The sequence below is a fragment of the Pan paniscus genome, chromosome 6, assembly GCF_029289425.2.
Source record: "Pan paniscus chromosome 6, NHGRI_mPanPan1-v2.0_pri, whole genome shotgun sequence".
In the NCBI taxonomy this organism is placed as follows: Eukaryota; Metazoa; Chordata; class Mammalia; order Primates; family Hominidae; genus Pan; species Pan paniscus.
This window is the reverse complement of record NC_073255.2, coordinates 60684586-60712278: the sequence shown is the minus strand read 5'-3', so window position 1 is coordinate 60712278 and position 27693 is coordinate 60684586. Positions and strand designations below refer to the sequence as shown.

General features: G+C 41.6%; 1 protein-coding gene across 3 annotated transcripts in view; it reads left to right on the top strand.

Annotated features, from left to right (window-relative positions):
- Positions 1 to 4430: 4430 nt before the first annotated feature.
- The window catches only part of SEPTIN14 (septin 14), a 72734-nt gene continuing 49471 nt past the window's right edge, over positions 4431 to 27693 (top strand). Inside the window, exons 1-5 of one of the 3 annotated variants that reach the window (XM_034964146.2) lie at positions 4431 to 5375; positions 6051 to 6119; positions 21080 to 21200; positions 22998 to 23193; positions 24588 to 24774. In XM_034964146.2, coding sequence (XP_034820037.2) covers positions 6066 to 6119; positions 21080 to 21200; positions 22998 to 23193; positions 24588 to 24774 — 558 coding nt within the window. In that variant the 5' untranslated portion in view covers positions 4431 to 5375; positions 6051 to 6065. Of the gene's footprint in view, positions 5471 to 6050; positions 6120 to 21079; positions 21201 to 22997; positions 23194 to 24587; positions 24775 to 27693 lie in introns of all 3 variants that reach the window. The other 2 variants (XM_055115970.1, XM_055115971.1) reach the window with 2 other exon arrangements.

The window sequence follows — 27693 nt, the reverse complement described above, 5'->3', positions numbered from 1 at the left end:
CTGCAACCTCCACCTCCTGGGTTCCAGCAATTCTCCTGCCTCAGCCTATAGGTGCCTGCCACCATGCCCGGCTAATTTTTGTATTTTTAGTAGACGGGGTTTCACCATGTTAGCCAGGCTGGTCTCAAATCCTGACCTCAGGCAATCCACCCACCTTGGCCTCCCAAAGTGCTGGAATTACAGGCGTGAGCCACCGCACCCGGCCTAAACTTTCTAAATTGATTGAGACCTGTCTCAGATACTTTTAGGTACACACACCCATTAGGAGAGCTGCTATCCAAAACCACAGTAACAAGTGCTGGTGAAGGCATGGAGAAGTTCGCACCCTGTGCATGTTGCTGGGAATGTAAAATGGTGTGGCTGCTGTGTTTGGGTTTTCTTTAAAAATTAAACATAGATGCTGGGCACAGTGGCTCACGCCTGTAATCTGAGCACTTTGGGAGGCTGAGGCAGGTGGATCACCTGAGATCAGGAGTTTGAGAACAGCCTGGCCAACATGGCAAAACCCTGTCTCTACTAAAAAGACAAAAAGTAGCCAGGCACAGTGGCGTGCGCCTGTAAGCCCAGCTACTCGGGAGGCTGAGGCAGGAGAATCGCTTGAACCCGGGAGGCAGAGGTTGCAATGAGCCGAGATCACGCCATTATACTCCAGCCTGGGTGACAGAGTGAGGCTTAGTCTCAAACAACAGCAACAACAACAACAGCATTAAGCATAGAATTACCATACGATTCAACAAGTCCACCTCAGGGTGTATGCCCAAAAGAATAGAAAGCAGGGTCCAGAAAAGATATTTGCACATTTATATTCACAGCAGCATTATTCACAATAGCCAACAGGTGGAAGCAACCGAAATGTCCACTGATAAATGAATGGATAAGCAATATATGGTATGTATGTACAATGGAATATCATTTAGCCCTAAAAAGGAAGGAAATTCTGACACATGTTAAAACAGAGATGAACCTTGAAGACATTATGCTAAGTGAAATAATTCAGTCACAAAGGGACAAATGTTACAGAATCCCATTTGTATGAGGTACCTAAAGTAGTCAAATTCATAGACACAGAAAGTACAATTGTGAGTCCCAGAAATAGGGGAGAAAGGATAGTTATTGTTTTATGGATATAAAGTTTTAGTTTGGGAAGATTTGGATTTTTTGAGAGCTATTGCACAGGTTGGTGAATATACTTAATAATTGTGCACTGTTGGCCGGGTGTGGTGGCTTACGCCTGTAATCCCAGCACTTTGGGAGGCTGAGGTGGGCGGATCACCTGAGGTCAGGAGTTCGAGACCAGCCTGCTTAACATGGTGAAACCCCATTTCTACTAAAAATACAAAAAATTAGCAGGACATGGTGGTGCATGCCTGTAATCTCCGCTACTCAGGAGGCTGAGGAAGGAGAATCGCTTGAACCCGGGAGGCAGAGGTTGCAGTGAGCCGAGATAGCACCATTGCACTCCAGCCTGGGCAACAAGAGTGAAACTCTGTCTCAAAAAAATAAAAAAATAAAAAATGAAATACTTGTGCACTGTCCATTTCAAAATTACTAAGACGGTAAATTTCAAATGTTCTCACCACAAAAAAACTAAATATTTCAGGTTATGAGTATGTCAATTTGATTAGTTATTTCATATTGTACTAAAAATTTATGACATCACTTTGTACCCATAACTATATACAATGATAATTTGTCAATGTATAATAAAATTTAAAAAAATCTGGTCTGTCTGACTCTTCAAATGGATCGTAAACTCATGTGTATCTTTGTAATGTCAGGCATTGGTCATTTGAAAAACATCTGTTGGTCAGGCGCAGTGGCTCATGCCTGTAATCCTAGCACTTCGGGAGGCCGAGGCGGGCCAATCACAAGGTCAGGAGATCAAGACCATCCTGGCTAACATGGTGAAACCCCATCTCTACTAAAAATACAAAAAATTAGCCAAGTACAGTGGCACGCGCCTGTAGTCCCAGCTACTTGGGAGGCTGAGGCAGGAGAATCACTTGGACCCAGGAGGCAGAGGTTGCAGTGAGCCGAGATTGTGCCACTGCACTCCAGTCTGGGCGACAGAGTGAGACTCTGTCTCAAAAAAAAAAAAAAAAAAATCAAACATTTGTATTGTTAATATCTCTACCAATGTTTTTAGAAAAGTTTTTAAATGTTGGGAAGCTATCAAGATCATGATGGTTGATAGAATTTCTCCAAAAACTCTAATTTTAGCTGTAAAGCTCATATTACAAAATTTACAAAAGTGTAAATTTTATCGTTTAAAAAGTACATTTTCAGTTAGTTTTCTAATCTTTTCATTCATTATTTTTTGTTTGTTTGTTTCTTTAGACAGGATCTCACTCTGTTGCCCTGGCTGGAGTGCAATGGCATGATCATAGCTCACTGCAGCCTCAAACTCTGGCGCTCCAGCAATCTTTCTGTCTCAGTCTCCGGAGTAGCTGGGACTACAGGCACGCACCACCATGCCTGACTAATTTTTAAATTTTTCTTTTGTAGAGACTGGGTCTCACTATGCTGACCAGGCTAGTTTCAGACTTCTGGGCTCAAGCAGTTCTCCTGCTTCAGATTCCCAAGTGCTGGCATTGCACGAGCCACCTCGCCTGGCTTAGTTATTTTTCTTGATGTTACAAACCATGCTTCATTCATTTTCAAGAATCTGTCTTAGAAATCCCCAAGCTTGGCCCGGCGCGGTGGCTCACGCCTGTAATCCCAGCACTTTGGGAGGCCGAGGCGGGTGGATCACGAGGTCAGGAGATGGAGACCATCCTGGCTAACACGGTGAAACCCCGTCTCTACTAAAAATACAAAAAAAATTAGCTGGACGTGGTGGTGGGCGCCTGTAGTCCCAGCTACTCCGGAGGCTGAGGCAGGAGAATGCCGTGAACCCAGGAGGCGGAGCTTGCAGTGAGCCGAGATCGCTCCACTGCACTCCAACCTGGGTGACAGAGTGAGACTCAGTCTCAAAAAAAAAGAAATCCCCAAGCTTAAATCATCAGTGTTTGTCACTTGCACTTGAAATTAATAACGTTCCGTAAAAAAAGGAGTTCCTATTTCTCAAAACTCAATCAATCACAGAACTTGTTTTCCTCAAGGCAACCATCATACTTCTATACAGTATAAATGCTTTACGTGTATTCATTGGTTTTTGTTGTTGTGAATATGTGAGGTGAATAGTTCAATAACTAATAATACAATTTGGAGGCTTTTTTTGGTGAAGGTAGCAGTTTTTTGTGTTTTGTTTTGTTTTGTTTTGAGATGGCGTCTTGCTCTTGTTGCTCAGGCTGGAGCGCAGTGGCATGATCTCTGCTCACTGCAACCTCTGCCTCCTGGGCTCAAGCAATTCTCCTGCCTCAACCTCCCGAGTAGATGGGATTACAGGCGCCAGCGACTACGCCAAGCCATTTTTTGTATTTTTAGTAGAGACAGCGTTTTGCCATGTTGGCCAGGCTGGTCTCGAACTCCTGACCTCAGGTGATACACCCACCTTGGCCTCCCAAAGTGTTAGGATTACAGGTGTGAGCCACCGTGCCCGGCCGAAGGTAGCAGTAGTTTTAACCACCATTGCTTTTGAACCATCAGTGTAAACATCAACACAGTAGAAAGGCAAATTAAACCCTACTATTGGCTAAGTGCAGTGGCCATACTACTCACACCTGTAATCCCAGGACTTTGGGAGGCCAGGCAGAAGAATTGCTTGAGTTCAGGAGTTCAAGATCAGCCTGGGCAACATGGCAAAACCCTGTCTCTACAAAAAAGTACAAAAATTAGCAGGGCATGATGGCAGGTGCCTGTAATCCCAGCTATTTGGGAGGCTGAGGTGTGGAGGATCGCTTGAGTTTGGGAGGTTGAGGCTACAGTGAGTTGCGACTGCGCCATTGCGCTCCAGCCTTGGTGACAGAGTGAGACCCTATCTCAAAACAAAAACAAAAAACCCTAGTATTATTAGAAAAAAATTGAACCCATAGGCCCCCCGCAAAAGAGTCTCAGGAATCCTCAGGGTCCAGTGATCATACTTTGAAAAACTTCTGCTCTAGACTTATGTGAAAGAAATAAACCCCTCTTTGTTTAAGACCCTTAATTAGGCTTTTAAATACAAGATAAGTTGCATCTCTAGTTCTCAAATAATTTTTGGCAGATTTGCCAAAAATTCAGTCATTATACAGAGATAGAGACTCTTGAATTTGTAGTAGTTTACTTCAAATTACTACAGTATTTCAAAAACAATATTTATTGTTGATTTAAATAAACATTGTTATTTATTTTTTGAGTCAGTCTTGTTCTGTCTCCCAGGCTGGAATGCAGTGGCGGGATCTTGGCTCACTGCAACCTCCACCTTCTGGGTTCAAGCAATTCTCGTGCCTCAGCCTCCTGAGTTGCTGGGATTACAGGCCTGCACTGCTATGCCCAGCTAAGTTTTGTATTTTTAGTAGAGACCGGATTTTGCCGTGTTGGCCAGTCTGGTCTGAAACTCTTGGCCTCAAGTGATCTGCCTGCCTCGGCCTCCCAAAGTGCTGGGATTATAGGTGTTAGCCACTGTGCCTGGCCAAACATTGTTGACTTAAATCAACAATGTTTGTTGCTGATTTCCATTAAAGGCTAGAAATTACTGGCCAGGTGTGGTGGCTCACACCTGTAATCCCAGCACTTTGGGAGGCTGAGGCAGGTGGATCACAAGGTCAGGAGATTGAGACCATCCTGGCTAACACGGTGAAACCTCATCTTTACTAAAAATACAAAAAATTAGCTGGGCGTGGTGGCGGGCGCCTGTAGTCCCAGCTACTAGGGAGGCTGAGGCAGGAGAATGGTGTGAACCCGGGAGGTGGAGCAAAAAAAAAAAAAGCCTCGAAATTACTGCAATGTCCACCACTAAGTTTCTGATAAATAAATAAATTTTAAAAACCTTCATACATACTGGTCTAGATTAAACCACACCACAAAACAGAACTCTATCTATATCAGAAAACATTGCTTAATTTTAGGGAAAATGATATACATTTGTATACTAAAGTGCAATAATCCTCAGGATAGAGCAAGTGAAGAGATTATGGCACAGAACCATTCTTTGATTCTGTTTGCTTCTCAAATATTTCAAATACTTGCTTTACAAATATATAATATTTCCTTTTGAAACATGTCTCATATTCTTACTATCTCTGTGCTGTGTTCAAAAGTAGGGTAGCATGGCCTTCTCAGGCAGTTCTGCTTGGAGATGAGCACAGCACGCTCTCTTGTACCTCTCCTCCCTGTTCCCAACTGTTACAAACACAGTGAATATTTATTTGGTCCACAACTGGGGACAGTAGAAAGGACACCAGCTTGGAATCAGTTCGGACCTGTGTCTGCTGCACAGCTGAATCCCTGGGAAAGTAAGTTATTTAATCTTTCTGAGTCTGAATTTTTTCACCTGGCATATGGCAATGAAAATACATACATCTCAGATCTACTATGAGGACTAACAAAGGTAAATAAAGCACATAAACCCTTAGCACAATGCTAGGTGTATAATAGATGCTTCATAAATGAGAATTATCATTATTTTAGTTCAGTGTCTAAAGGACTTGTTTAGGTTTTCTAAGGTCTGCTTTCACAATTCTTTTTCAATGGGTAAATTCAAATGCCCAAGCCTCCTCTGGTATGCTACTCTGGAAAGTTAAGTACTTGTGAGTGTCTTGTTTCGTTTTTTTTTAACCATTTTTTAAAGCAAAATTTTCTACTTTCCTTTCTTACGACCATGGAGTCATTTAAAGAAGAAGAATGCTCTTATCCTCTTGATTTCCAAAGGGAGTTTAACTTTAAGATGCTTTTTGTGTGCTTATGGTTAAATGTATTACTCTACATTATAAGTTGAATATTACCTATTATTCATCATGTAGAAGCCCATCTAGCAAGACAGCCACAGTTTAAAACAGATGAATAGTGTGAACTAAAAACTAAAGCTTGCGAAAATACCCATATTATGCCCCCTAATTGATCTAAATTATATAGTAAGAATATAGCCTTTGTAAGAAATTTTAAAAAATGTTTATTTTTTTAATTTCCAGCTCTTTTAGTGTAGCATGGCAGAAAGAACAATGCCTATGCCCACACAAATACCTGCTGATGGAGATACAGTTAAGTATATCTTTCAAATATAACTCTGCATTTTGTACTTCAATAAGATTATATAGCTTAAAAATATTGACTTGGAAAACTGATGTAGGCATAGATGATAAAGTCTTGTTTGTTATGTTTGGGCATGAATTAGCTTTTATACTAATTGGAGTTTTAAGTATCAATGGTGATTTAGATAATTGTTACATGTTTTTTGAGTCCAATGACCTTGTTAGCAGTGCAACAGACTATTTCTATTTAACACCAAAGAAATTCAAAGTAAAACTTCTGAATCGCCCAATAAATGAGAAGAACAGTGCTGTTTTGATGGATATATTTGCAGAATGTATGCACTGACAATAAATAATTTTTTAATGAAGTTATTTTAGCAAATGGTTGGATGGCTGCTTGCTGATTGCTTTACTGAGTATGAGGTTAGAGCAAGTTTTTTTTTTTTTTTTTTTTTTGAGACTGAGTCTGGCTCTGTTGCTCAGGCTGGAGTGCAGTGGCGTGATCTCAGCTCACTGCAACCTCTGCCTCCTGGGTTCAAGTGATTCTCCCGCCTCAGCCTCCCAAGTAGCTGGGATTACAGACACCTGCCTTCATGCCCGGCTAACTTTTGGATTTTTTTTTAGTAGAAACAGGGTTTCACCATGTGGGCCAGGCTGGTCTCGAACTCCTGACCTCAGGTGATCTACCCGCCTCAGTCTCCCAAAGTATTGGGATTATAGGCATGAGCCACTGTGCCTGGCCTGTCATTGCTTTTCATGAATAACCATCAGAGGAATTTCTCAGGGACTGAAACATTGGCCTATGCTCATTCCATTTTATCTTTGGGCTGTCTTGTTTAACAAATCATGGTTAATACTCCTTTGTTCACATGACTCTAAAACATAAAATTTTAGGATTAGAAGGGATCCCAAAAGCCAATTAGCCAAATATTATGCAAATGCTGATATGCAAATGCTAGCAACAAATCTTTAGCAAGTGCCTTAGTCTGTTTGGGCAGCTATAACAAAATACCTCAGACTTGGTAATTTATAAACAATAGAAATGCATTGTTCACAGTTCTAGAGGATGGGAAGTCCAAGATCAAAGCACCAGCAGGTTTGGTGTCAGGTGGGGGCTTACTCTCTGCTTCAAAAATGGCTTCTAGCTGTGTCCTCACATGGCAGGAGAAGCAAACAGTGTCCCTCAAGCTTCTGTTATAAAAGCACTAGTCCTATTCATGTGGGTGGAGCCATATGACCTAATTACCTCTCCAAGGACCCCTCTGTTTTTTAAAAAATTTAAATGATATGTAATATTAATACATATTGATGGGGTACATGTGATATTTTGTTATATGCATAGAATACATAATAATCAAGTCAGGGTGCTTCATGTATCTATTACCTCGAATATTTATTATTTCTATGTTTTGGGAACATTTCAAATCCCCTCTTTTAGCTGTTTTGAAATATACAATACATTGTTATAAACTATAGTCTCCCTACTCTGCTATAGAACATTAGAACTTATTTCTTCTGCCTAACTGAATGTTTGAACCCACCAGCCAACCTCTGTTCATCCCCCCACTACTCACACACCCTTCCCAGCCTCTGGTAGCTATCATTCTACTCTACCTCTATGAGGTCAACTTTTTAGGCTGATGCATATGAGTGACATATTTGTCTTTCTGTGTCTGACTTACTTCACTTAACATAATGACCTCTAGTTCCATCCATGTTAATGCAAATGACAGGTTTTCATTTTTGTGTGTGGCCAAATTGTATTTTTTTTTTTTTTTTTTGAGATGGAGTTTCACTCTTGTTGCCCAGGCTGGAGTGCAATGGCATGATCTCAGCTCACTGCAACCTCTGCCTCCCAGGTTCAATTGATTCTCCTGCCGGCCGCAGCCTCCCAAGTAGCTGGGATTACAGGCATGTGCCACCATGCCTGGATAATTTTGTATTTTTAGTAGAGATGGGGTTTCAACATATTGGCCAGGTTGGTTTCAAACTCCTGACCTCTGGTGATCCACCCGCCTCAGCCTCCCAAAGTGCTGGGATTACAGGCGTGAGCCATCATGTCTGGCCCCAAATAGTATTTAAATGTGTATATATACAACTTTTTAATCCATATGTCTGTTGATGGACACTTAGGTTGATTCCATATTTTTGCTCTGGTGAATACTGGTTCAATAAACACAGGGATGCAGAGATCTCTTCTATATACTGATTTTTTTTCCTTTGGGTATATACCCAGTAGTGGGATTGCTAGATCATACAGTAGTTCCATTTATAGTGGAAACAAAGAATGAGAGAAAGAGAGGGAGGAAGGGAGAGAGGGATAAAAGAAGTGAAGGGAGGGATTGAAAAAAGAGTGACTAGGATCATAATAGAACTTAAGTTTCCATATCTTAGCTGTTAAAAAAATACTGCAATGAACACAGAGCATCACACATCCTGATTTAAAATTATATTACAAAGCTATAGTAATCAGTATAGTATGGTACCATCATAGAAACAGAAACATAGACCAGTGAAACACAATAGAGCTCCCAGAAATAAATCCAAACATTCATGGTTAGCTAATTTTTGAAAAGGGCACCAAGAGGACATAATGAGGAAAAAAATCATCTCTTCACTAAATGGTTCCAGGAAAACTGAATTTCTATATGCAAAAGAATGATATTGGACCATTATCTTATACTATACCAAAAAACCAACTCAAAATAGATAAAAGACCTAAAAGTAAGACCTGAAATCATAAAACTCTGAGAAGATAACATAGGGGAAAATGTCCTTGACATTGGTCTTGACAATACTTTTTTTTAATTTGAGACGGAGTTTCGCTCTTGTTGCCCAGGCTGGAGGGCAATGGCGCTATCTCTGCTCACTGCAACCTCCACCTCCCAGGTTCAAGCAATTCTCCTGCCTCAGCCTCCCAAGTAGCTGGGATTATAGGAGCCCACCACCATGCCCGGCTAATTTTGGAGGCTGAAAACTGGACATCTTATGTAGAACCATAGAAACTGAGATAAGTAGATTTTATGTCTGAAACTGACATGCCTTTTCTTTTACCAGGCCTTTAGTACAGAGGTTTGTGTTTCTCTGAGTAAAGCTGGGCTTGAGATTTGATGTTGCTATAGTGTGATTCTTACTACCCTATGGGCTTTTTTGCGGGGGGGATAGAGTTTCACTCTTGTTGCCCAGGCTGGAGTGCAGTGGCACAATCTCTGCTCATTGCAACCTCTGCCTCCTGAGTTCAAGCGATTCTCCTGCCTCAGCCTCCTGAGTAGCTGGGATTATAGGCATGCGCCACCACGCCCGGCTAATTTTGTAATTTTAGTGGAGAGGGAGTTTCTCCATGTTGGTCAGACTGGTCTCAAACTCTCAACCTCAGGTGATCTGCTCGCCTCTGCCTCCCAAAGTGCTGGGATTACAGGCATGAGCCACTGCGCCTGGCCTACCCTATGGGCTTTGAATGCCTCTGGTGATACCTTGTGTTGAGGGTGGGGTTGGTTTGCCAGAGGATGTTTTTCTGATGATGATTTCACCCTCAACCTTAAGTCTTCCTTTTGTGCTATGCCTCAGAAAGAGTATGTCTCTTGCAATATCTCTTGCAAAGAATATGTATCTTGACAGCAGTTAGCCTGGTGATGAAGGTACGTGAGAATACGTTTTTATTTGATTGCCAGTCTTAGGCAAACACTCTGCCTCTGGGCCCCAGAGATTTGACCTTCTCTTTCTTTTCTTCTGACATGGTTCTGAATCCATTGTGAATTTCTGCACATCTTCTAGGGCTTCAAGTTTTCTTTGTGTTCCCTACTTTCAGCAGCAATGTGCTTTCACCAGCGCCCTAAGAGAGTGCTTCCTGGCTCTTCACCCATAGATGAAGGCTTTTTTTTCTGTAGAGGAGAAAGTTCTGAGTGGAGCTTCTTGCCAGCATTGCTGCTGTTGCATGTCCCAGTTCTGTAACTTGAGAGAGATATTTTTTTTTCAGAGTCCTATCAGTCTTTCACTGAATGTCTAGTTGAGTTCAAGGAGAAAAAGTTTTCAAGGAGCTACAGGTTATTTTTTGTTCTACAAAAAAGACACATGCTCCCCTCCCCTCCTCTCTTCCTTTCCTTTCCTTTCCTTTCCCTTCCCTTCCCTCCCCTCCCCTCCCTTCCTCTCCCCTCCCCTTCCCTTCCTTTCCTTTTCTCTCTTCTCTTCTCTTCTTTCTCTTCTCTTCTCTTTTTTCCTTTTCTTTTCTTTTCGAGACAGAGTTTTGCTCTTGTTGCCCAGGCTGGAGTGCAATGGCTCAATCTTGGCTCACTGCAGCCACTGCCTCCTGGGTTCAAGTGATTCTCCTGCCTCAGCCTCCTGAGTAGCTGGGATTACAGGCATGCGCCACCACACCTGGCTAATTTTGTATTTTTATTAGAGACGGGGTTTCACCATGTTGGTCAGGCTGGTCTCAAACTCCCGACCTCAGGTGATCCGCCTGCCTCAGCCTCTCAAAGTGCTGGGATTACAGGTGTAAGCCACCACGCCCATCCTGTTTTATTTTTTTAAAATTTGAGATAGAGTCTCGCTCTGTCACCCAGGCGGGAGTGCAGTGGCACAATCTTGGCTTACTGCAACCTCCACTTCCCGGGTTCAACCGATTCTCGTGCCTCAGCCTCCTGAGTAGCTGAGATTACAGGCATGCACCACGCCCAGCTAATGTTTGTATTTTTAGTAGGGATGGGGTTTCACCATGTTGGCCAAGCTGCTCTCAAACTCCTGACCTCAAGTGATCTGCCTGCCTCAGCCTCCTGAAGTGTTGGGATTATGGGTGTGAGCCACCGCACCTGGCCTGCACTTGTTTTCATCTCAGCGCTATTCACAATAGCTGAGACATGGAATCAACCTAGGTGTCCATCAATGGCAGATTGGATTTAAAAATGTGGTACATGGCTAAGCGCGGTGGCTCATGCCTGTAACCCCAGCACTTCTGGAGGCCGAGACAGGCGGATCACCTGAGGTCAGGAGTTTGAGACCAGGCTGGCCAACATGGTGAAAGCTTGTCTCTACTAAAAATACAAAAAATTAGCCAGGTGTGGTGGTGGGCACCTGTGATCCCAGCTATTCGGGAGGCTGAGGCAGGAGAATCGCTTGAACCTGGGAGGCGGAGATTGCAGTGAGCTGAGATCACACCACTGCACTCCAGCCTGGGCGACAGAGCAAGATTCCATCTCAAAAAAACCAAAAAAGTGGTACATATACACCATGGAATACTATGCAGCTATAAAAATTGAAATGTGTCCTTTGCAGCAACATGGGTGCTGCTGGAGGCCATTATCCTAAGTGAATTAATACATGAACAGAAAACCAAATACCATATGTTCTCATTCATAAGTGGGGGTAAACATTGGGTACTCATAGACATATGAGTATGAGACTCATGCCATAGATGGCAACAATGGACACTGAGGACTACTAGAGGGTGAGGGAGGAAGGGGGTGAGGGCAGAAAATCTACCTATTGAGTACTATGCTCAGTACCTGGGTGATGGGATCATTCACACCCCCAACTCAGCACATTCAGTATTTCCTCATAACAAACCTGCACATGTACTCTCTGAATCTAAAAGTTGAAATTACAAATAAAAATTAAATACATACATTAAATCAAACCTTAATAAATTAAAAAATATAATTAATATACCTTGTATTCTCTACTTAGAATGACAGATTTCCAAATAAGGACAAATAAAAACCAAACCAGAAAGCAAATAAAAAAAAGCAGCTACAGGCCTGGGTGTGGCAGTTCACGCCTGTAATCCCAGCACTTTGGGAGGGTGAGGCGGGTGGATCACGAGGTGAGGCGTTCAAGACCAACCTGGCCAACAGAGTGAAACTCCGTCTCTACTAAAAATACAAAAATTAGCTGGGCATGGTGGCACGGCTATAACCCCAGCTACTCAGGACGTTGAGTCAGGAGAATTGCTTGAACCAGGGAGGCGGAAGTTGCAGTGAGCTGAGATAGCACCGCTGCACTCCAGCCTGGTCAATAGAGCGAGACTCTGTCTCAAAAAGAAAAGAAAAGAAAAGAAAAAAGCACCTACAGATGATTCCTGTTTATGGCTCATACTTTTTACTTGTCAGGCAAGGCATGTTCTAGCAATTTGCTCCTTGCTTTAGAACTCTTCTCACTGATGTCTGCATCTTTCTTGCCTAGAAAAGTTGATGCTCCCATCTTGTCTTTTCCTGTGGGTTTCTGTCTCTCCTTCGATTCTGGAACAATTGGTTGACCTGAAACATCAGTACTAGGATGAGTTTTTAAAAAGTTGTGATCTGGCTGGGCGCGGTGGCTCACGCCTGTAATCCCAGCACTTTGGGAGGCCGAAGCGGGTGGATCATGAGGTCAGGAGCTCGAGACCATCCTGGCTAACACGGTGAAACCCCATCTCTACTAAAAATACAAAAAATTAGCTGGGCACGGTGGCGGGCGCCTGTAGTCCCAGCTACTTGGGAGGCTGAGGCAGGAGAATGGCGTGAACCTGGGAGGCAGAGCTTGCAGTGAGCCGAGATAGTGCCACTGCACTCCGGCCTGGGCGAAAGAGCGAGACTCCGTCTCAAAAAAAAAAAAAAAAAAAAAAAAAGTTGTGATCTTGCCTTAGTTCATTATTTTATTCCTGTAGTATTAGTAGTGATGTCTTTTTTCTGCTCTCCACATCTCTGAGCAGAAGCTAGAAATCAATATAACTGATTTTTGTATATTGACTTTGTATCTTGTAATTTTTATATGTTCTCTTAGTAGTTCTGGTAGATGCTCTGTAGATTCTTGTATATTTTCTACCTTTTTTCAATATAAAATGACAAACTCTTTTAAATATTTATGCTTTTTGTTTGCCTTATTGACTGGTAAGAACCTCCAGTACAGGCCGGGTGTGGTGGCTCGCGCCTGTAATCCCAGCACTTTGGGAGGCCGAGGCGGGCGGATCACAAGGTCAGGAGATTGAGACCATCCTGGCTAACATGGTGAAACCCATCTCTAATAAAAATACAAAAAATTAGCCGGGCGTGGTGGCGGGTGCCTATGGTCCCAGCTGTTCAGGAGGCTGAGGCAGGAGAATAGCGTGAACCCGGGAGGCGGAGCTTGCAGTGAGCCGAGATCGCGCTACTGCACTCCAACGTGGGCGACAGAGCGAGACTCCGTCTCAAAAAAAAAAAAAGAACCTCCAGTACAATGTATAAAAATGGCAACAGCTGACATCTCTGCTTTATTTTCAATCTTGTGAAGAAAGCACTCAGATGTTTACTATTAAGTATGATGTTAGATTTAAATTTTTTTCTAATACAGTTTTTATCAGATTGATGAAGTTCTCTTTAATTCTTATTTTACTAATAGACTTTAAAAATCACAAATGGGTCTTCAATTCAATTCATCAAATATAATATTTTTCACTTATTGAGTCAGTCATATGGTGATTTTACTTTATACTATTAATATGGTGAAATATGTTTATTGATTTTTAAATTTGTTTTTTTTTTTTTGAGACAGGGTTTTACTCGGTTGCCCAGGCTGCAGCGCAGTGGCACAATCATAGCTCACTGCAAACTCTAACTCCTGGGCTTAAGTGATTCTCCCGCCTCAGCCTCCAGAGTAGCTGGGACGACGAGCATGTACCACCACACCCAGCTATTTTTTTAGTTTTTATTTTCAGTAGAGACAGGGTTTCACTATGTTGCCCAGATTGGTCTCGAACTCCTGAGCTCACGAGATCTTCTAGCCTCAGCCTCCCAAAATTCTGGGATTACAGGCTTGAGCCACCATGCTCAGCCCTTACTTTTTAATTTTTATGGGTACATAGCAGGTCTATATATTTATGGGGCACATGAGATATTTTGTTATAGGCACACAATGTGTAATAATCATATCAGGATAAATGGAGTATCCACTACCTTAAGTATTTTTCATTTCTTTGTGTTAGAAACATTTCAATTGTACCCTTCATTCTTCTAAAATGTACAATTTATTGTTGACTATAGTCGCCCTGTTGTGCTACCAAATACTGGGCCCTATTCATTCTATCTAACTATATCCTTGTACCCATTAACCACCCCCTCACCACCCCCACTACCCTTCTTAGCCTCTGGTAACCATCCTTCCACTCTCTATCTCTGTGAGTTCAATTGTTTTAATTTTTAGCTCCCACAAGTAAGTGAGAACATGTGAAGTTTGTCTTTCCATGACTTGCTTATTTCACTTAACATAACGTTAGGTTCCATCCATGTTGTTGGAAATAACAAGATCTCATTCTTTTTGATGATTGAATAGTATTCCATTGTGTATATGTACCACATTTTCTCGGTCCATTCATCTGTTGATGGACACTTAGGTTGCTTCCAAATCTTGCCTAGTGTGAATAGTGCTGCAATAAGCATGGGAGTGTAGATATCTCTTCAATGTACTAATTTCTTTCTTTTGGGTATATACCTAGCAGTGGGATTGCTGGATCATAGGTAGTTCTATTTTTAGTTTTTTGAGGTACCTCCATACGTTCTCCATACTAATTCACATTCCCACCAACAGTGTAAGAGGGTTCTCTTTTTTTCCACATTTTCGCCAGCATTTGTTATTGCCAGTCTTTTGGGTAAAAACCACTTTAACTCAGGTGAGATAATATATCATTGTAGGTTTGATTGGAATTTCTCTGATGGTCAATGATGTTGAGCACCTTTTTATATACCTGTTTGCCATTTGTATGTCTTCTTTTGAGACAAGTGTATTCCAGTCACTTGCCAGTTTTTAAATTGGATTATTAGATTTTTTCCTATTGAGTTATTTGAGCTTCTTACATATTCTGGTTATTAATCCTTATCAGGGGGATAGTTTGCAAACATTTTCTCCCATTCAGTGGGTTGTCTCCTCACTTTGTTGATCACTTTCTTTGCTGTGTAGAAGCTTTTTAATTTCATATGATCCCATTTGTCCATTTTTGCTTTGGTTTCCTGTGCTTGTGGGGCATTATCCAAGAAATATTTGCCCAGGTCAATGACCTGGAAAGTTTCCCCAATCTTTTCTTTTAGTAGGTTCATAGTTTCACAGCTTAGATTTATGTCTTTAATTCATTTTTATTTGATTTTTATATATGATAAGAGATAGGAGTCTGTTTTCATTCTTTTACATATGGATATCCAATTTTCCCAGCACAGAAAGAAGAAAGAGACTCTTCTTTCCCCACTGTATGCTATTAGCACCTTCGTCAAAAATGAGTTCACTGTACATGTCTGAATTTATTTCTCAGTTCTGTATTCTGTTCCATTGGTCTATATGTCTGTTTTCATGCCAGTACCATGCTGTTTTGGTTATTGTAGTTCTGATTATAATTTGAAGTCAAGTAATGTGATTCCTTCAGTGTACCCAGAATACTCAGCATTGCTTTGAGTATTCTGTGTCTTTTGTGGGTACGTGTAAATTTTAGGATTATTTTTTCTATTTCTTTTTTCTTTTCTTCTTCTTCTTTTTTTTTTTAGACAGAGTCTCGCTCTGTTGCTCAGGCTGGAGTGCAGTGGCGCAATCTCGGCTCACTGCAACCTCTGCCTCTCAGCTTCACGTCATTCTCCTGCCTCAGCCTCCCGAGTAGCTGGGACTACAGGCACCCACCACCACACCCGGCTAATTTTTTGTATTTTTAGTAGAGACGGGGTTTCACTGTGTTAGCCAGGATGGTCTCGATCTCCTGACCTCATGATCCGCCCGCCTCGGCCTCCCAAAGTGCTGGGATTACAGGCGTGAGCCACTGCGCCCAGCCTTTTTTTCGTATTTTTAGTAGAGACAGGGTTTCACCGTGTTAGCCAGGTTGGTCTCGATCTCCTGACCTCATGATCCACCCACCTCGGCCTCCCAAAGTGCTGGGATTACAGGCGTGAGCCACCGCGCCCGGTGTATTTTTTCTATTTCTGTGGAGAATGTCATTGGTATTTTGATAGGGATTGAGTTAAATATGTAGATTGCTTTCAGTGGTATGAACATTTTAACGATATTGATTCTTTCCGTCCATAAACATGGAATATCTTTTCATTTTTTTGTGTCCTTTTCAATTTCTTGCATCAGTATTTTATAGTTTATCATTTATTGATTTTTGAGTGCTGAACTAACCTTGCATTTCTACAATAAATGCCAATTGTTTTAATCTATAATCTTTTTTATATACAAGTGAATTGATTTGGTAATGTTTTGTTAAGATAAAAAAAAAAAAACTCCATGCGGTATGATTTCTTCTAAATGAAATTCTAGAAAAAGTAAAACTATAGCAACTGAAAACAGATGAGAGGTTGCCAGGGCTAAGGGATGAGGGTTACAAATTGACTGAATAGGGGCTAATAGGGAAAGTTTTAGGGATGTCAGAAATGTTCTATATGGTGATCATGATGGTGATTACATTACTATACACATTTGTTAAAATTTATCAAATTGTGCACATAAAGTTGGTGAATTTTATTACATATATATTATTCCTCAATAAAGCTAGCTGATTAACATGTATAGAATTTTAGTAGAAAAAAGCAAGTTGCAGAATGTTTGCTTTTTTTTTGTGAGACAAGAGTTTCACTCTGGTGGCCCAGGCTGGCGTGCAATGGCGCGATCTCGGCTTACTGCAACCTCTGCCTCCCAGGTTCAATCAATTCTCCTGTCTTAGCCTCCTGAGTAGCTGGGGTTACAGGCCTCCGCCACCATGACTGGCTAATTTTTTTTTTTTGTATTTTTAGTAGAGACTGGGTTTCACCACGCTGGCCAGGCTGGTCTTGAACTCCTGACCTCTGGTGATCTGCCCACCTCAGCCTCCCAAAGTGCTGGGATTACAGGCGTGAGCCACTGTACCTGGCCATGTATGTGTTTTTAAAATTTAATACCTCTATATTTGTGTGTATAAAAGTATTTTTTAATGTCTAGAATCATAAAAATCATAAAAATAGGGAAAAGAGGAAGGAGATAGGATGTGGGGAACAGTCAAATGGAATATTATCTTTCATTTCAATATTTCAGTTGTTAAGAAAAATTTATTTGCACACTTACTAGTTGTACAATTAAAATTATAGTAGTAAAAAAGAATTTTTGCAGCTATGCACATGACAGAAATTAATGTATAATTTTCTCTTTTTGTGATGTCTTTGCCAGGTGTTTTTTGTTCATTTGTTTGTTTTTTTGAGATGGAGTCTCACTCTGTCACCCAGGCTGGAGTGCATGGTGTAATCTCAGCTCACTGCAACCTCTGCCTCCTGGGTTCAAGGGATTCTCCTGCCTTAGCCTCCCAGGTAGCTGGGATTACAGGCACGTGCCACCATGCCCGGCTAATTTTTTGTGTTTAGTAGAGATGGAGTTTCACCATGTTGGTCAGGCTGGTCTCGAACTCCTGACCTCAGGTGATCCAACCCGCCTCGACCTCACAGAGTGCTAGGATACAGGCATGAGCCACCGCCCCTGGCCTGTCAGGTGTTTATATTGCCATTATATCTGGTTTCATAAAATACATTGGAAAAAATTGCCCCCTCTTCTGTTTTGTAGAGAGTTTGTGTGAATTTTTCTTTTAACTGCTTGTTGATAGAATTCAATAGTGAAACCAGCAGGGCCTGAAGATTTCTTTGTGGAAAGGTTTTTGGCTATAATTTCTTCAATAGATATATGACTATTTAGATTTCCTATTTCCCATTGTGTCATTTTTATAATTTGTTTTTTTTCCAATGAAATTTATTTATTTTCAAGTTTGTTGGCAAAAGAGTTATGTCAAAATCATTGGCAAAATGTGTTCATCAATGTGTTCACAGTAGTCTAATTTTGTTATCTGTGTGGTCTGTAGTAATGTTCTCCCACTTCTGCTATGAGCAATTTGTGTTTTGGGTGTTTTTTGTTTGTTTGTTTTTTGTTTTTTTGAGATGGAGTCTTGCTCTGTTGCCCAGGCTGGAGTGCAGTGGTGCGATCTTGGCTCACCGCAACCTCTGCCTCCCAGGTTCAAGTGATTCTCCTACCTCAGCCTCCTGAGTAGCTGGTATTACAGGCGTGTGCCACCATGCCCGGCTAATTTTTGTATTTTTAGTAGAGACGGCATTTTTCCATGTTGGTCAGGCTGGTCTCGAACTCCTGACCTCAGGTGATCTCCCTGCCTCAGCCTCCCAAAGTGCTGGGATTACAGGCGTGAGCCACCATGCCTGGCTGTTTTGGGTGTTTTTATTAGTCCAGCTAGGTGTTTATCAATCTTATCAATCTTTTCAAAGCAGCAAATTTTTGCTTATTTAATTTTTTCTAAGACCTATTTCCTATTTCTTTGCTTTCTGCTTTTATTTATTTATTTTTGAGATGTAGTCTCCCTCTGTTGCCCAGGCTGGAATGCAGTGGTCCGATTACAGTTCACTGCAACCTCTGCCTCCCTGGCTCAAGGGATTCGCCTGCCTCAGCCTCCTGAGTAGCTGGGATTACAGGCTCCTGCCACCATGCCGGGCTCATTTTTGTATATTTAGTAGAGACAGGGTTTCACTATGTTGGCCAGGCTGGTCTCGAACTCCTAACCTCAAGTGATCCTTCTGCCTCAGCCTCTCAAACTGCTGGGATTTCAGGCGTGAGCCAACATGCCTGGCCATGCTTTCTGCTTTCATCTTAATTTTATAATTTTTGTTTTTCTCCTGGGATTTTTGTCTTTTTACTCATTGTGTATGCACACTTTCCTTTATGTCTCTGCACATTTATAATAGCTGTTTTAATATCTCTATTAGTAGGCCGGGCGCGGTGGCTCACGCCTGTAATCCCAGCACTTTGGGAGGCTGAGGCGGGCGGATCACGAGGTCAGGAGATCGAGACCATCCTGGCTAACACGGTGAAACCCCATCTCTACTAAAAATACAAAAAATTAGCCGGGCGTAGTGGTGGGTGCCTGTAGTCCCAGCTACGCGGGAGGCTGAGGCAGGAGAATGGCATGAACCCGGGAGGCGGAGCTTGCAGTGAGCCATCGTGCCACTGCACTGCAGCCTGGGCGACAGAGCGAGACTCCGTCTCAAAAAAAAAAAAAAAAAAATCTCTGTTAGTAGATCGGGCTCAGTGACTCACACTTGTAATCCCAGCCCTTTGGAGGCTAAGGCAGGAGGATTGTTTGAGCTCAGGAATTCAAGACCAGCCCGAGCAACATGGTGCGACCCCGTCTCTATCAAAAATACAAAAATTAGCCAGGTGCAGTGGATCACACCTGTAATCCCAGCACTTTGGAAGGCCGAGGCAGGCGCATCACCTGAGGTCAGGAGTTCGAGACCAGCCTGGCCAACATGGTGAAACCCCTTCTCTACAAAAAATACAAAAATTGGCTGGACATGGTGGCGCATGCATGTAGTCCCAGCTTTTCTAGAGGCTGAGGCTGGAAAATTGCTGGAGCCCGGGTGATGGAGGTTGCAGTGAGTCGAGATCTCAGCTTACTGCAACCTCTGCCTCCCAGGCCGATTAGCATGTTCTTGTTTTATAAAGGTACAAAATAAATGTAGACAACATCTACTGAGCTGATTGTTGATGCTTCTACCTTAAAATCTTTCCTACTGATTTATAATTCCTTTATTCTCACATATACTAAAACATTTTTAAAGCGGGTTAATTTAGATAAAAAGGTATTTTGTATTCCTCATAAAATAGTGTTAAGAACTGTGAAGTATGCTGAGCTGTCATTGCAAAGTGGTATTTAATGTGTTTATAGTTGTGCAGGGGGTTGTATAATTCCCATTTTTAAAATAGAAGTGCTTAGAAATAAAAAATGAATGATCTTTTAACCTTTTAAAAATGATCAGTTGGTAACTTTGTGTGTAATACTGATGGATTTCTAATTTTCTAGAATGTGTTATTAGTAGTAGATTTCTTTGATATAACACAAGTCCTCAGAGGGTATATAACAAATTTGAAGTATACATCATTTGATTTTTAAAAAATTTCAAATTGATTTTGGTTTCCTCACATATGTAGAGGATCTCCAGCTTACAATCATTCAACTTAAATTGTTGACTCTATAATAGTGCTGTTTTTCACTTTATTTGATAAATTGCATGAGATATTTAATACTTTATTATAACATAAGCTTTGTGTTAGTTGATTTTGCCCAACTGTAGGCTAATGTAAGTGTTCTGAGCATGTTTAAGGCAGGCAAAGCTGAGCTATAATGTTCAGTTTTGTTATGTGTGTTAAATGCAGTTTTGACTTACAATATGTTCAATTTAGGAGGGGTTTCTTGGGACATAGCCTCATCATAAGTTGAGAAGCATCTGGATTAACATGTGTGGGATTTTCTCAATATATTAATACGCTGCAGCAGAATGAAAGGATGTTAAAGTTTTTTTCTTTTTTCTTATGGAAGAAATAATTTATTATGTTACAGTAATACATTAGAGTTTCTTGTAGTATTTCCTTAATTCCCTATTTAATTAATTAATTAATTAATTTTTTGAGACAGAGTTTCACTCTGTCACCCAGGCTGGAGTGCAGTGGTGTGCAACCTCCCCCTCCCGGGTTCAAGTGATTCTCCTGCCTCAGCCTCCTGAGTAGCTGGGATTACAAGCTTGCACCACCAATTTTGTATTTTTAGTACAAGCATGCCCGGCTAATTTTGTATTTTTAGTAGAGATGGAGTTTCACAATGTTGGCCAGGCTGGTCTCGAACTCCTGACCTCATGATCCGCCCGCCTCAGCCTCCCAAAGTGCTGGGATTACAGGCATGAGCCACCGTGCCTGTCCCGTCTCTTTTAAAATTTAGAAACAGAGCCTCTTTGAGTGTGCTGAGAGATAGATTCACTTTATTTATAAAAATAATAGCCAAATCTATGTGTTTGAACACAGACTTCTATTTTCACAAATTTACTTAATATATTTGCATCTTGTCTGAAGTATGATAAGCAAATGATAATCAATTCTAATTTATTTGATGTACTATAATCATTTTCCTTTCAAATGACTTCATTTTTTATTCTAACACAAAACTCTAAATTTTTGTTTTATTTAAGCAAAAAGAAAATAATATTCGTTGTTTAACTACGATCGGACATTTTGGTTTTGAATGTTTGCCCAATCAGTTGGTGAGCAGATCTATCCGACAAGGATTCACTTTTAATATTCTCTGTGTGGGTAAGTGTCAAATACCTCATTTGAATTATTCCTTCATTTTTCCCAATGTTCATTTCAACTTATCTTAAGCAGTGTAACATTGATGCTATTAATTCAAATATATCTTCATGTTTACAGTGATTCTCATCTTAGCCATATTATGTAATCCTTTTATTTTTGAGACAGGTTCTCACTTTGTTGCCCAGGCTGGAGTGCAATGGTGTGATTGTGGCTCACTGTAGCCTCAGCCACCTGGGCTCAAGCAATCTGCCCACCTCAGCTTCCCAAAGTGCTGGGATTACAGGCATGAGACACCACACTCGACCTGTAGTGATTGTTAAAAATTGACACATTCCTGTGCTCTTAAAAGTCTGATGTAGCTTAGTATATACTTTCTTTCTCCATTATGTTAATGACTGAGAGAATCAGGGCTAGCATGTATATATATATATATATATATTTTTTTTTTTTTTTTTTTTTTTTGAGACGGAGTCTCGCTCTGTTGCCCAGGCTGGAGTGCAGTGGCGCAATCTCGGTTCACTGCAAGCTCCGCCTCCCAGGTTCATGCCATTCTCCTGCCTCAGCCTCCCAAGTAACTGGGACTACAGGCGCCCGCCAATACGCCCGGCTAATTTTTTGTATTTTTAGTACAGACGGGGTTTCACCATGTTAGCCAGGATGGTCTCGATCTCCTGACCTCGTGATCCGCCCGCCTCAGCCTCCCAGAGTGCTGGGATTACAGGCGTGAGCCACTGCGCCCGGCCTAGCATGTATACTTTCAAGGCCATCCCAGGCTTTGAAGTATTTGAGACCCTTTATTTATTTTTAAAATTAATATTATTTTTAATTGAAAAATCATAGTTATTTACATGTATGGATACAATGTGAGGTTTTGCTATATGTTTACAATTTGGAATGATTCAATCAAGTGAATTAATGTATCTATTGCCCGGTTTACTTATCATTTTTTTATGATAAGACATTTGAAATTAACTCTCTTGATTATTTTGAAATATACAATACATTGACTATAGTCACTCTGCTGTGCAATAGATCTCAAAACTTATTTCTACTCCTGTTTGAAACTGTTTGCTAAGGATGATGGCCTCTAGCTCCATCCATGTTCCTGCAAAGGACATGATCTCATTCTTTTTCATGGCTGTGTAGTATTCCATGGTGTATATGTACCATATTTTCTTTATCCAGTATACCATTGATGAACATTTAGGTTGATTCCATGTCTTTGCTACTGTGAATAGTGCTACAATGAGCTCTGATGGTTTGCTAAGGATGATGGCCTCCAGCTCCATCCATGTTCCTGCAAAGGACATGATCTCCTTCTTTTTTATGGCTGAGAACATGTGCCATGTTCTCACTTGTAAGTGGGAGCTAAATGATGAGAACACATGGACACAAAAAGGGGGATAACAGACACTGGTGTCTACTTGAGGGTGGAGGTTTGGAGGAGGGAGAGGATCAGATAAAATAACTATTGGTTACCATGCTTAGTACCTGGGTGATGAAATAATCTGTACAACAATCCCTCATGTCATGAGTTTACTGATATAACAAACCTGCACGTGTACTCCGAACCTAAAATAAAAGTAAAAAAAAAAAAAAAGAAACTTTGTACCCTTTGACCAACTACTCCACCTTTCCTTTCTCCTGCTCCCCCATAGCCTCTGGTAGCCAGAATTCTACTCTCTACTTCTATGAGTTCAACTTTCTAAGATTTTAAAAACCACTGTAGGAATTCAAAGTGTTGCTTTTTCTTAGCCCCTTTATGCCCCTATGACATTGACTCTATGTCTATTACAGGGGAAACTGGAATTGGAAAATCGACACTGATAGACACATTGTTTAATACTAACTTGAAAGATAACAAATCCTCACATTTTTACTCAAATGTTGGACTTCAAATTCAGACATATGAACTTCAGGAAAGCAATGTTCAGTTGAAATTGACTGTTGTGGAGACAGTAGGGTATGGTGATCAAATAGACAAAGAAGCCAGGTGAGTGTTTTCTTATTTAAATTAAAAAAGGTTTTCTTATTTCAAGGAATTTGACTTCCTTTGCCATAGACTAATTTGTGTAAGTAATACCTTTTCTTCCAGATTTTAATATTTTCCTAAGTAATGTTCTTTTCTTATAAGATTAATACTTTTGTATATAATTGACTTTCTTACAAGATTTTTATTTAACCAGTTATAGCAAAAAATTTTAAATATAGCTTCTATTAGTTTTAGCTTATTTCCTTATTTCTTTATTTAACTTTATTTGTACAAATTTTCCGTAGATGTTGTACTAATTTACATTCCCACCAACAGTGTCTAAGGGTTCCCATTTCTGTGTACCCTTGCCAAATTATGTTATTTAATTATTTTTATTATTATTTTTTGAGACAGTTTTTCATTCCATCACCCAGGCTGGAGTGCAGTGGCACAAGCTTGGCTCACTGCAGCTTCGACCTCCCAGGCTCAAGTGAATCCTTCCACCTCAGCCTCTTGAGTAACTGGGACTACAGGACATGCCACCATGCCTGGCTAATTTTAAAAATTGTTTGTATAGATGGGGTCTTGCTATGTTGCCCAGGCTGGTGTCAAACTCCTGGCCTCAAGTGATCCTTCTACCTTGGCCTTCCAAAGTGCTGGGATTATAGACATGAGCCACTCTACTTGGCCTGTTATTTTTTGTCTTTTTTTTGAGACGGAGTCTTGCTCTGTTGCCCAGGCTAGAGCGCAGTGGCACGATCTCGGCTCACTGTAAGCTTTGTCTCCTGGGTTCATGCTATTCTCCTACCTCAGCCTCCTGAGTACCTGGGACTACAGGCGCCTGCCACCACACCCAGATAATTTTTGTATTTTTAGCAGAGACAGGGTTTCACCGTGTTAGCCAGGATGGTCTTGAACTCCTGACCTCGTGATCCACCCACCTTGGCCTCCCAAAGTGCTGTGATTACAGGCGTGAGCCACCGCGCCCGGCCATTTTTTATCTTTTTAACAATAGCCATTCCGACTGAGATAAGATGATATCTCATTGTGGTTTTGCTTTGTGTTTTGGTGTTCTGAAAAATGTCTATTCATGTCCTTTGCCCACTTTTTAATGGGATTATTTGTTCTTCTTCTTGTTGTTGTTTAGTTGCTTGCATTCTTTGTATATTCTGGATACTAGTCCCCTGTCAGATGCACCCAGCTTTCCTCTATGTTTACATTTTACATAACCATAGAGTAAAGCATGAGCCTTATTATTGGTTTAGAATTAATATCTTTGTATGGACATGTTATGAACTTTTTCTTCATCACTATAGCAAACTGCTTACATACATGTTAACTACTCATTAAGTGGTCAAAAAGCAGGCTTTAGATTTTATTAATCTGTTATGCTAAATGTATAAATTTTTTTTTAGCTACCAACCAATAGTTGACTACATAGATGCCCAATTTGAGGCCTATCTTCAAGAAGAACTGAAGATTAAACGTTCCTTGTTTGAGTACCATGATTCTCGCGTCCACGTGTGTCTTTACTTCATTTCACCTACAGGACATTCCCTGAAGTCTCTTGATCTATTAACAATGAAGAATCTTGACAGTAAGGTATGTTTGGTAAATCTACCATCTTTTTTTTTTTGAGACGGAGTCTCCTTCTGTCACCCAGGCTGGAGTGCAGTGGTGCGATCTCACCGCAAGCTCCGCCTCCCAAGTTCACGCCATTCTCCAGCTTCAGCCTCCGGAGTAGCTGGGACTACAGGCACCTGCCACCACGCCCGGCTAATTTTTTTGTATTTTTAGTAGAGATGGGGTTTCACCATGTTAGCCAGGATGGTCTCGATCTCCTGACCTCGTGATCCTCCCGCCTTGGCCTCCCAGAGTGCTGGGATTACAGGTGTGAGCCACCGTGCCCAGCCTTCTTTTTCTTTTTTTTTTTTTTGTATTTGAGGCAGGGTCTTGCTCTGTCACCCAGGCTAGAGTGCAGTGGCGTCATCATAGCTCACTGCAGCCTCAACCTCCTGGGCTCAAGCAATCTTCCCACCTTAGCCATCCGAGCAACTGGGACAGGAGTGTGCTACCAAGATTGCCTAATTTTTGTATTTTTTGTAGAGACAGGGTGTCACTATGTTGCCCAGGCTGAACTTGAACTTCTGGCTCAAGTGATCCACCCACCTTGCCCTCCCAGAGTTGTTGGGATTACAGGCGTGAGCCATTGTTCCTGGTCTCAACCTTTCATGATGTAATATTAATTTTGAGATAATAATACATCTTGAAGGCACTTGCATGCAAGTGTAGTTACATATCTTTAGGTGATTTCATCATTATGCAAACATCTTAGAGTGTATCTACACATACCTACGTGATATAGCCTACTACACATCTAGGCTATAGCCTTTTATGGTATGGCCTATTGCTCCTAGGCTACAAACCTGGACAGCATGGTACTGTACGGAATACTGTAGAATTATAACACAATGGTAAGTATCTGTGTATCTATTTTATTTTATTTTATTTTATTTTATTTTATTTTATTTTATTTTATTTTGAGATGGAGTCTTACTGTCTCCCAGGCTGGAGTGCAGTGGCACAATCTCGGCTCACTGCAACCTCCGCCTCCCAGGTTCAAGTGATTCTCTGGCCTCAGCCTCCCAAGTAGCTGGGACTATAGGCCTGACAGGCCTGTGCCACCATGCCCGGCTAATTTTTTTTTTTTTGGCTGAGTTTCATTCTTGTTGCCCAGGCCAGAGTACAATGGCGTGATCTGGGCTCACTGCAACCTCCACCTCCTGGGTTCAAGCGATTCTCCTGCCTCAGCCTTCTGAGTAGATGAGATTACAGGCATGTGCCACCATGCCTGGCTAATTTTGTATTTTTAGTAGAGACGGGGTTTCCCCATGTTGGTCAAGCTGGTCTCGAACTCCCAACCTCGGGTGATCCACCCACCTCAGCCTCTCAAAATGCTGAGATTACAGGCGTGAGCCACTGTGCTCGGCCTAATTTTTGTATTTTTAATAGAGATGGAGTCTTGCCATGTTGGCCAGGCTGGTCTTGAACTCCTGACCTCAAGTGATCTGCCCGCCTCAGCCTCCCAAAGCGCGAACCACTGCGCCCAGCCTTGTCTGTGTATCTAAACATAAAAAAAGTTTCAGTATTAGACAAATAATAGACGCTGGGCCCTTTATAAAGGGGAAGGGTGGGAGGAGGTTGAGATTTGAAAAATTACCTATTGGGTACAATGCTCACTATTTGGGTGATGGGCACACGAGAGACCAAAACCTCACTAATATTCAATATATGTAAGTAACAAACCTGCACATATATCCCCTGAATCCAGAAATTAAATAAATAGATCTCTAGCCAGGCGCGGAGGCTCACGCCTGTAATCCCAGCACTTTGGGAGGCTGAGGTGGGCGGATCACCTGAGGTCAGGAGTTCGAGACCAGCCTGGCCAACATCATGAAACCCTGTCTCTACTAAAAATACAGAAAATTAGCTGGGCGTTGTAGCAGGTGCCTGTAATCCCAGCTACTCATGAGACTGAGGCAGGAGAATCGCTTGAACCAGGGAGGCGGAGGTTGCAGTGAGCCGAGATTGCGCCACTGCACTCCAGCCTGGGCGACAGAGCAAGAGTCAGTAAATAAATAAATAAATAATAAATAAATAATAACAACCACAAAAAGCAAAGGTACAGTATTATAATATTATGGGAACAACATCATATGTGTGGCCCATCATTTACTGAAATGCCATTATGTGGTGAACGACTGTACCTGTCATTTTGTAATATATGTATATATCCTAATTATCTTTTTCTGTTAATATTTAAGGCATTTGCATCAGTGTGTTAGGGCTGGGATAGCAAAATGCCATAGACTGGGTGGTTTAAACAATGAAAATGTATTTTCCTACAGTCTTAGAGGACAGAAGTCCAAGATCAAGGTGTCAGAAGATGTGCTTTCTTCTGAAATCTCTGTCCTTGTCTGGCAGATGACCACCTTATCTCTGTGTTCTCACATGGTGTTTTTCCTGGTGTCTCCTGGGTGTCCACATTTTGTCTTTTTTTTCCAAGACGGAGTTTCGCTTTTGTTGCCCAGGCTGGAGTACAGTGGTGCAATCTCAGCTCACTGTAGCCTCTGCCTCCTGGGTTCAAGCAGTTCTCCTATCTTAGCCTCCTGAGTAGCTGGGATTACAGGCGCCCACCACCACACCCGGCTAATTTTTTGTATTTTTAGTAGAGATGAGTTTCACCATGTTGGCCAGGCTGGTCTTGAACTCCTGACCTCAGGTGATCCACCCACCTCGGCCTCCCAAAGTGTTGGGATTACAGGCGTGAGTCACTGTGCCCGACCTCACATTTTATCTTCTTATAAGGGTGCCAGTCAGTTTAGGTTGGGCCCCACTGTAACAGTCTCACTTTTTTTTTTTTAATGCCCAGGCTGGAGTGCCGTGGTGTGATCTTGGCTCACTGCAACCTCCGTCTCCCAGGTTCAAGGGATTCTCCTGCCTCAGCCTCCTGGGTAGCTG